This window comes from Ictalurus punctatus, chromosome 15, assembly GCF_001660625.3.
Source record: "Ictalurus punctatus breed USDA103 chromosome 15, Coco_2.0, whole genome shotgun sequence".
NCBI classification, from domain to species: Eukaryota; Metazoa; Chordata; class Actinopteri; order Siluriformes; family Ictaluridae; genus Ictalurus; species Ictalurus punctatus.
This window is the reverse complement of record NC_030430.2, coordinates 21416652-21427913: the sequence shown is the minus strand read 5'-3', so window position 1 is coordinate 21427913 and position 11262 is coordinate 21416652. Positions and strand designations below refer to the sequence as shown.

Genomic DNA, 11262 nt, shown 5'->3' with positions numbered 1-11262 from the left:
TTTTTCATCACAAAAAATTTGCTTTGTTACAGACCTTGTAAACTCATTCTTATGTGCCGTAAATGTAAATATACATATACACTCAATATTTTTTTATATAAATAGTAGGGAATGTGGGGGAGCTAAACTGTACAGTACATAAAGGTGTCCATTGTTAAAAGTGGAAATGTCCATTGTTAAAAGTACTATACAAATAAAACTTAATTGAATTTTTAAAAAAAAAGTTAAATAAGTGATGTTCCGCAAAACATGTATTTGTTTATTTATTTGTTTCAATGATTCTGACTTTTCCTCATGTTGAGTCATTCATTCATTCATGTTGAAACTGGCCAATTGATTGGAAATACATTGTTTGTTGCTCTCACTCAGATTCTGATCTTGTTCTGTGGGCTAACCGCAGAAAACCCTCATGAGACCCAAAAAGGCTAAACTGCTGTGGGCCCTGTGTGGGCTAAATCACATGGGGTCCATGTGGGATTAGTGTGGGTTTGCCATGCTCACACTGCTCGACAGTAAACCCACATTTGCTGTACCTAGAGGTGGGCCCTCTTGCTAATGTATGCTGGGGTTCTGTTCATGTGGTCATATGTAAACAATATCTATCTAAGTTTGACATACCATGTGTTCCGAGATGCTTTTCTGCTCATCCTGGTTGCAATGAGTGGTTATTTGAGTTATTGTAGCCTAACCAGTCTGGCCATTCTCTTCTGACCTCTCTCAACAACAAGGTGTTTCCCTAACTGGATGTTTTGTTTAATTGTTTTGACCACCATTCAATTGTGAAAACAATTCCCGGACACCAGCAATTTGCTCCTCGATGAGGTGTGCTGTTATAGGAACGTAATCAACTATGGGGAGGTGTGAAGCAGCTGACATGAACTCCATCCCATGTTACAGCTTTGTGTCTCATTGTTGCAAAGCACTGACACTGGAGAGTCCTTCCAAAAATGCTAAATAAACATCTCCTCATAGAAAAGTTCCACAAATCCACTGGTCATACACGTTCATGTAATGTTTTAGAAGAAAAACGTTACAATAATAATAGACATTCTGACCAATCAGAATTAACCTCATCAAGAATTCAACAGAATTCAACAGCACATAGTTTAAAGAATATATATATATATATATATATATATATATATATATATATATATATATATATATATATATATATATATATATATATATATATATATATTTGTACAATGTTTCTACAAAACACATCCCATGAAGTTAAAAATGAGATGTGGTGGTATCCAGCAACCATATAGCAATAGTTGAATTAAATAGCAATAGTTGAAAAAAATAGTTTGAAAAGAACCAAGAGAAAAAAATATTACATTTTGTCATTACCCTGTCTGCCTTCAGACTTGATTTGAAGAAAGCAATGTGTGAGTTAGAAATATTGACCAAGCATTCTTGCAGAGTTAATACATCTGATGACAGTGAAGTTCAGAGCATATGAATTACAATTTAAATGATTTAATTTTCATACTCATTAAACCATTCAGTGAGCTCTCGTGCTCTGTGGATGGGGCGGAGTCATCCTGGAAGAGACCACCACAGCTGGTTAATTAGAAGAACTTTGTATTAATTTGTAGTACTGCTTCCTTCTAAGGGGACATGTGCCACCAAACCACTTGTGTACAGATGCTTTAGGGAGTTAAATATATATTTATTTTAATATACAATCTTGGGAAAAAGAAAGTACACCTTACTTCTTTCATGAACATATAACATTTAATGTGCTTACAGAGGCCTATAGGTCACATTATGCAGTTTTTCTTTATATCTCTGAACAGTCTGACCATGGATTGCATTTCTGGGATGTCCACTGGAGCACTCAGATGTTCTGCTTTTATAGCGGTAGTAACACTTCTTGATGATTAAGTAGTCAACTAATTAACTTGTGCTTTTCATGAGTAACACCTGGTTGCTAAGTTCTCTCTTAATGATTTTGGAAGTAGGAGGGGTGTACTTATTTTTTTCCACCTGTTTTTTTCAAAGTTGGTTTACTTTTTTTTTTTTTTTTTTGGGGGGGGGGGGACTACATATTGAAATCTTTTGTGTTATTTGTTGAGGTTATTTGTTTGTTTACAGAAGTTGGTGAGGACCGCACAATTGTTATTTAGGGGTTGATAAATTGAAACAGAATTGAAGGAGGTTGTACTTGGTATAAATCTTCTTCAGTTTGTCCTAAAGGTATGCCAATTTTTGCACTCGACTGTATACTGCAGTTGAAATTGAATTTGTCCTTGTGGCAATGTCTATGAGACTATTACTATAATAATGCACTGGTATAATATCATTTTTATTGTTTGATAAAAATTTTATGCCGTACCTTCATAATTTTTTTTTTTTTTTTGAAAAAACAGTCATAACATAAAAATACTTGAAGATGGAAGATGAGGTAATGTTTTAGTGACTTTTGTTAGTCATACTGATTGTGTTCCATGTATTACAGGATCTCCTAATACTTCATGAAATATTTTCATGTTCATGTTTTATTCATAGTAATAATTATATAATATGTATGGCATGCTTGAGTTGCCACGGCTCTGAATTGTATCTCTCTCTTAGATGAAAAGCAGTCTGTATTAATGTTAGTGTGGCTTACACTCTTATATATGAGCCAAAGCATCCAGAAAGGCTGTTAGCACATGCTGCTCTGTGATGGGCAATGAAGACCTTTGCACAATGACTCAGATATATCAACTATATGGATTCTCTCGAAAATTCATTTTCCGTCTCACTTTGTATGCCATCTAATCATCCTTTGTATGTTTGTCCAATACATCCAACTATCCTCAAGTGTCACGACTGAACCAAGTTAGCTATGATTATGACAAATAGAGTGACTGTTGGCAAATGTTGCACTCATATATAGGTCACTCCATGAAAACTGCAGCCAAACTGTGACATGAGGGTAAAATTCCAGAAAAAGGGATTTTGAAGAACACGCCCACCCTAACACTGATGTTACCATCAGACATAATGGCATATGGGTCAAAATATAACATCTCCACTCAAACATGAGTTTTAAGTGGCACTTTTTACATTATGAGACATCACATTTACTGTGTTGTGCATGTAACAAGGATATGTAACTAACAATGAACTTATCAATAAAAATTGTATTTAAAAAAAAAGGGAAACATTTGACAAATCAATAAATAACACTGACAGAAGTTTGAAACTAATCAATAATTTGGTCCAGTTTGAAGATCTATTAACTTGAATATTTCAAGCTAATTCTTTAGAAGCACATGAAATCTTGTGAGTGTAACATGGTGTACACGAACATCACAGATTGACAAAGGGCTTGCAATCTGCCATGTTGAATGATTATCGTAGGAGATCCATAAGAACACATCATGCCTGAATGTGGGGTCCGGTGGGAATTTCGAAGCTTGCAAATAAGTCTCTTTTGAGTGTAACATACCCAAAACAGGACGTGATAAAACTATAAACTTAAAATCTTAAATTCTGGTAATCTTCCTCTGCTTTTTAAATGCCATAAATTGTGCTTGACTGACTGACAGAAAATATCCATCCATCCATCCATCCATCTTCTACCGTTTACTCCTTTTCAGGGTCACGGGGACACCTGGAGCCTATCCCTGGCAGCATCGGGCACAAGGCGGGGTACACCCTGGACAGGGTGCCAGTCCATCGCAGGGCACAATCACATACACACTCACACACCCATTCATACACTACGGACACAGAGAAATATTGTTGTTCCTAATGGAAACCTTGTTTTTATTAAAACAAGATTAAATGTAACCCATGGACAGTAACATTCGCAATGACATAGATAACTATTGAGTTGGCTCTGTACTAAAATAGGAAAGGGTAGGAATTTAGGCAAAAAATAATTACATTATTAGCTAAGGTAAGGAATGTCACGATTTCCAACACTAATTATTGGGGAGAATTTAGTAAGGCGTTATGATTAGGAACATGATGACTTTGAAATTATCTTATGTATATATCAAGGTGTAACAATTTTATTGCCATTTATGTATATTCATTTGTATGGCTGCAGTTTTTTGTGGCGTGACCTATATAATTGTATGAGAACATCTTTCAGTGCATAGCAGGGTTTTTCGTGTATCTGTGGATCTCTATGCAACATTCCATAGTAAAATAAGTTGCATAGTCAAATAATAGTCAGCTCTTGCCTGAGGATGACTAAAAAGGACATCAGGACAGAGGGAGAGTTCAAACAGATACAGTGTGTTCAGTAAAAGGAGAAAATATTGACCACCTATTCTGGCAGAGTTAGTACACAAAGACATGTGACAAATTAAAAGAAAAACCAACATGTAGTGTATTAATAAGATGTTTGGCCACAACAACCCACCATCAGCTTCAATACTATTTGGTATCAAGTCTCTGGCTCTTTAATGAAAGAGATATTCCATCAGTTGGTGTTTTGGTGATGGTGGTGGAGAGCTCTGTCAAAGACATCAATTCAGAATCTCTCACTGGTGGGTTGAGATCTGGTTAATATTTCCCCTGTTTTGTAAAATGGTTTGGTCTACTGTGTTTCCTTGAGTGGCCATCTAAATGGTTTGTCCCAGGCCCGGGGCAATATGCACAGAAGGCCATAACATATGATTTACATAATTTTAATTTTTTTATTAAGCAATTAAGTGAGCTCTTAGGCCCTGTGAATGGGGCGGAGTCATCCTGGAAGAGGCCACTCCCATCAGGATAAAAATGTTTCATCATAGGATAAAGGTGACAGAACATCCTTCAATGCACGGTATGGTTCTACATGGCTCCGTGGATCTATATTTGCAATTTATTTTGTAATTAAAATTTGTCAGCTCTTGCCTGAGGAGAATTTAAAACAAAAAATGTCTATCAAAAGCAAGGAGGCCAGATCATGCAATTTACATTTTAGGCCCATTGTCTGAGAGCGCATTACATTACATTAGACAGTAAATCAGAACAATACAAACTCCCAGTCTTTAAAAAGAAAAAAAATGTATCCATGTGTCATTTTCCATCATCTTCCATTTGCCAGCTATGAGGTAATTTCCTCTCACTTCCCCAGTCCGTATTGCAGTTGCACAGAACACAAGCATCATAATAAATGAGTCGCCCCTGGTGGTGCCCTGCCTTTTCACACGTTTTCTTCAAGGAAACGGTCTCAAAAATGAGGTGTGAAATTTGCTGCCTCAAATTACCCCAGGCCAAAATATGAGAGCATTTGGCATTTAGTCATCTAGAATTGCGTACTGTGTGTGATCTAAAAACGAGAAGACACAGGCTGACAGGTGAGCAGCTGCTCAAACACAGTTCTCATTATTTCTGACAGTATTTTAAGGAGGATTAAAACCTCAATTACTCTCACTTCAGACAAGATTATCCTGAACAACATGCTGAAAATAACTGAGCTGTAGTGTAGCCCTTAAAAATTCAACTACATTATTACTGAAGTACATTACCTGTGCAAAGTTTAGACATACCAGCTCATAGAAGGGTTTTATATATTTTTACTTACATTTATTTACATTTATTCATTTAGCAGACGCTTTTACAAATGAGGAAATATATTTACACATATGTAATTATGCAAGGACCAAGAAAAGTGTTTAAAAAAAGATCTAAACTATTATATATTTAAAATTCGTAACAGTCTTCCTGATTAAGCTATATATACTCAATAGTACGTATATATACTATATATACTATTGGCATCTTCTCAACCAGTTTCCTGCGTGGGCTTCACCTAGGAGGCATTTGTTAAAGTTCATAAATGGGTGGGAGGATGGATGGATGGATGGATGGTGGGATGGATGGATGGATGGATGGTGGGATGGATGGATGGATGGATGGAGGGTGGAATGGTGGGATGGATGGATGGAGGGTGGAATGGTGGGATGGATGGATGGAGGGTGGAATGGTGGGATGGATGGATGGAGGGTGGAATGGTGGGATGGATGGATGGAGGGTGGAATGGTGGGATGGATGGATGGAGGGTGGAATGGTGGGATGGATGGATGGATGGATGGATGGATGGATGGATGGTGGGAGAGAGGCAGCTCCTCACTGCTCCTCCAAAGCTCTCACTTGTTTGGGGAAACAATTTAATTTTAAGTAAATGCTAATTGTTAAAATACATACTGAGTCAAAAATACATGGGCATTCATTTCTCTATATATGTCTTATTCAGACTGAATTAATTTACATAAGGAGATGGGCAATGTACTGGTATTTTAGTCCCATCTGAATCAGTTATGTCGGTATTATTTTACTCACCAAAAGATTTCCTTGTGGTTTAAGTGTAGGCCTAGCATTAATTAGCTGCATTAATGAATATGTCAAGGTCCATACAAGGATAGGAAGACAAATGTGTGTGATGGCTATATCAAGTCAACATGATAAATGTCTCAAAGTAACAAGTAAAAATCTTCATTAGTGTAAAAGATCCAACTTTTAACTGTACCTCTGATTTGAGGTTTTTATGCAATTAATAGGTCACCAGCATTTATCACACCTTCTCCATGTGAACAAAACGAAATACGCCAGCAGCTACATGGGAATTTTACATTTGCATTAGATATCAGCATGTTTCCACATCAAAGCTCGACGCTTCGGTTTCACGCAGAACCTTTGAAGTACTTTTCAGCAATCGCTCATTGCAGCTCAGGGCATTTGTAGAGTGGACAACATTTTCTCCACTTTGCACAGCACTTTGAGATAAAAATGTCCCGAAGATGTTCATTTTAGACAATTCATCTGTCAAATTGCTAAAAAAGAGACGAGACACTATCCATGAAAACAAAAACCGAACGCTCCTGAGATCTTTCCTCTCTTGATGAGTATTATTCCATCACTTTTTCACTGTTAAGCTGTGACAGACTGAAAACAATTTAACAACAGAACCTTCAACTATCAAACGCAGCAGTGGATTATCAACGTCTGTGCTCCCACGCACTGCAGTTTTTGAAGCTTCGTGTCTTATTTATGGATGAGATATGATTGCATAGAATTTTCAGGGATGCTAGAGTTTGAAAAATATCTACTATGGGTTTCTTTAATAACTTTGATCTCATCGTGCATTCGTAATAATCCTACTCTTAAAATATGTGTTGATGAATACAGTATGTGCAAGTGTTTATTAAACATGGCTTGTTTTTGGATCGCTGCTTAAGTCCTGGTATTACATTAATTAATAGCAGAATTGAAAAAAATCAATTCATAATGTGTGCAGTGCATAGTCTTAGAAAAGAATGGTTAAATCATAAATAGAGTGCTTCTCATTAAACAACAGAACCGAAGAGTCATACACACGTCACGTGTGAATAATCACATGATTCAGATGTGAAATTTGCATTTGTTTAAAGACACTTTACGTATACGTATGTAATTCCAGGGAATAATATGTTGAAATGCACCACCATGTGCTTCTCACATATTACTCACATAGTAACATATGATCATATGATCATCTGGGAAATGTATGTCATTTTTTTGTTGTTGCTTTTACACATTGCAGTACAGAAGAAATATATTTGAGGCAATAACAATAGGTTATGACTAAACAGTAATAATATATCAAGGGGGAAAAAAACTGTGTCTGTGTCTGGACAGACTTTCATAAAACAAAGTAAGCAAGCTGTGAGAGTCAGAAAATTAAACAGCAGGTTGCGGGGTCGCAGACAGACCGGCTTATTATGTTCATGTGAGCAAGTGTTTCAGGGTCATTAATTCACTGAGCTTTTTCTCAACTGCTTATGCCACGCTCAAGTCTTACTCTAGAGATGGACACAGTTTAAATCGTAATTGAGCGTCAGGCATACGGAGGTGATGTCATTAGAGATTAATTTAGGTCACTGCTCACTGAGAAACCCAAGAACTTTAATATTTCTCTCTTGTGGGAATAGTACAAAATAATGCAAATAAATTGTTGCTCTTACATCTCATGATGTTGATATTAAATAAAATGTGTTCTCATATTTTAATGCATGTTTAGTGCAACTCCATTTGTAAACCATTTAATTAACAGAAATGCTATCACTTTTATACACAAACGTATATTAGTATACACACATGCATATATATATATATATATATATATATATATATATATATATATATATATATATATATATATATATATATAGAGAGAGAGAGAGAGAGAGAGAGAGAGAGAGAGAGAGAGAGAGAATATACTAGTAATACACAGATGCGTATTAGTATATAGTATATTAGTATATAGTAGAAATATACAAATGATAGTAGCATATAGTAGCAATAGACATATGCATATTAAAATAGTAGTAATAGATGCATAGGAGTATATAGCAGTCATGGATATGCATTAATATATAAAAGTAATATACAGATGTACATTAAGGTATAGTAGTAATATGTGGATATTTATCATTATGTAGAAATAATCCACAGATGTATATTAGTGTATAGTAGTAATAGACCAACATAATTGTATATTAATAATATAGTATAGTATAATATATATTTAGTATAATAGACTAACGTATGTTAATATATAATAGTGTAAATAGTATAATAAACAGATGTATATAGTAGTAATAGAAAGATGTATATTTGTATATATAGTAGTAATATATGTACGTTATTCGTTCACAAGGAGAAACCTAATGGTGTCACCCTTCTGCTGCATCGTGTGCCATAAACTACATCACGAGCAATACAGAATGTTGAAAGATTTCTTCTGAATAAATGTTTTCGCAAAGTTTACCATCCAGAATCAAACTTCTCTAACATGCTGAGAATTCATGCTGATGAGTCATTTGCTTGCAGTGATTCAGGCAGTAATGTTATCGCCTCAGCTCAGCCTCTGGGTAAACACTTTGCATTTCATGCCGTTGCATAAGGAGAGATGTAATGACATGAGACAGATTAGGGGGTGCCGACTTAATAAAGCCTGACATACCTCGCTACTTTTACTTATATAATTACCTGCATTTAATTAGAACTTATTTCATATCTACTAAAACATACAGCATGCTGGTTCTTTTAGAATGCTCTTAATTTTATATTACGATGTATGATACTATGAATTATAGGAAATGATTCATTCTAAAAGATTTATAATAGTTGAGAGGCAGTTATGCAAAATTATGTACTCAGGGCTTGTGATGGTCTAAAAGCTATAGACTGAAAGGACAGACGTGAAAATAGGAGAACACGTTTTATTTAATATCACTGCCGTGAGTAAGAGATGCCGCACTCACGTGAGTATCTGTGAGAAGAAATGTAGAAGGAAAAATAAATAAATATTGCCACAGAAACTCAATTGTTTCCCTATCCACTGATTACACACTTGCGATTTGTAATGCTCTGGAGCACTGATGTATTTCTCCGAGTAATAAAAATGTAATGAAGTAAGGAAGAGGAAATGAAAAGAAAAAACATACACAATAAAAATAAATAAACTCGGTAATCGTTATAGCCAGTGATAGAGAAATTATCATGTCTTAAAATATTTATTACACCTTGACAAGCAAACCACAAAAATACACCAATGATGTTTATTTATCCATTGGGATAAAATGATTGAATGCTTTTTTTTTTTCTTTTCTTAGGAGCTGGACACTTTGAGACATTGAGGCATCCCTTATCCAAAAGCCAATGTCATAACCATGCTTTATTGGTTTGAGATGTTCAAAAACATACATAAATAAATAGTAAATCAATAAATAGATAAATATAATCATCGATAGCTTTAACAATCTTTCTGCATCTGTAAAGTCCATGAACACCCCTCATTGGATGGCGCCGATGATATTTACAGTAATGGTGTGCACAGTTCATGTAAGGTTTTAAGGAGGAGCAGAGATCATTTGGATGGAGCATAGGGTTAGCACGATGTGAACGTCTTCCAGAAGAAATTCTTACATGGGGCTTTGCGGTCTCTCTGGGGCAGCTGCGCTAGCCGGTTGTACACGGCTCTCTCTTCCAGACGAGAATCGATGGGTTCTTCCTCCTCCAGAGGAAGGAGATCTCCGGCCAGCATGTTGTTGTCCACGCCGTCCAGCAGACTGGAGACCATCTTGAGGATCATCTCCTTTCGTTCCTTACTCGGTTCCTGAGATGAGTAAAGTGGGTTAGTAATGGGGAAGTGAATTAATGACCAATAAATAGTTCAGCGACTGAATTAGGAGTCTAGTTTCCAAATCATAAACCTTGCTTGTCATTTTGTAATCACATTTAGATTTGGTATTTTTGTATTATTTCATTTGATATTCTTGCTTCATTTTTGAAAAATCCTACAGTGCTTTGGGTCTAGAAAATGATAATATATATATATAATATAAAATTGATTTAGTTTTGCTATTACAATACTTTTTATTATTATTATTATTATTATTATTTTAAAAAATCCCATCCACAATGCAGCTATAGAGTTCTGAAAAGCCAGCAGGTGTTCTGGACTCACCCTGGTGTGTGCGGGACTCCTTTCCTCCGCTGGAAGCACGACCGCTGCTCTCACACTGTACAGCACCAGCAGCAGAGACACCAAGCTGGCTAAAAGCTGCATGCTGACACGACGACTGAGGGAGCGGAGAGAAACAAAAAAATGAGAGAGATGCTGAAACCGAGTTCACAAATGCCAAACTAGTGTTCAGACTGCGTCAAAGTCAGTGAGAGTCAAAAGATGCTTCTTTCCTCTGCTGAAGTGTCTTAAGCTTGGTATTCAGGTGGCTGTGTCTTATATACCCCAGGCTCCTGTTGACGCAGGGCTTGGTGGATGATGGGAGGGGGGCTGGGGGAGTAGGAGGGTTAGTGTCTAACAAAAGCACAGAGTAGTTAACCTCTTAACAAACCTGTCATCTAAGTGGTGTGAAACGCCCATGCCACCACGCTCACGTCAGAGCCGTAAATGGGCCTGACAGTGGGGGGAAAAAGAAAGTCAGTGATGACAAATCCAACCTAGACAAATTCATTACGCAAAGCCCCCCTTTTTGCATCATTTAACTCTAAGTGTATCAAATTCATCACCAGGATGCCAGACATCATAGATTAGAAAGTGGATTTATACAGTACATTGAACAAATCAATACTAAATTATACCATCTAATCTGTTTATAGCCAATATCGTGTTGTGAATACATACTATTAAGATAAACACAGTGCTGCAGGTGATTGATTAATGTTGTATAATGTTTTTTTTTTTTTTTCATGATAAATATCTCTCATGTCAACATTATTCCCTTCGTTTAGGATTCTCATTCCTCCCGTGTGTTCATGGATTGT

The 11262-nt window shown here is 36.1% G+C and overlaps 1 protein-coding gene across 1 annotated transcript; it reads right to left on the bottom strand.

Moving 5' to 3' along the window:
- Positions 1-8220: 8220 nt before the first annotated feature.
- Positions 8221-10749, bottom strand: sst7 (somatostatin family member 7). Its single transcript, XM_017488092.3, has 2 exons — positions 10445-10749; positions 8221-10093 (listed from the first exon to the last, which is right to left on the bottom strand). Exons 1-2 carry the CDS (start codon positions 10544-10546, stop codon positions 9866-9868), a joined length of 330 nt encoding a protein of 109 aa, XP_017343581.1. The 5' UTR covers positions 10547-10749; the 3' UTR covers positions 8221-9865.
- Between the last annotated feature and the right edge of the window lie 513 nt (positions 10750-11262).

Coding starts and splice junctions, on each gene's coding strand:
- sst7 (XM_017488092.3), bottom strand. CDS start 10,546: ATGCAGCTTTTAGCCAGCTTGGTGTCTCTGCTGCTGGTGCTGTACAGT. Junction 10,094..10,444: donor GGAGTCCCGCACACACCAGG/GTGAGTCCAGAA, acceptor TACTCATCTCAG/GAACCGAGTAAGGAACGAAA.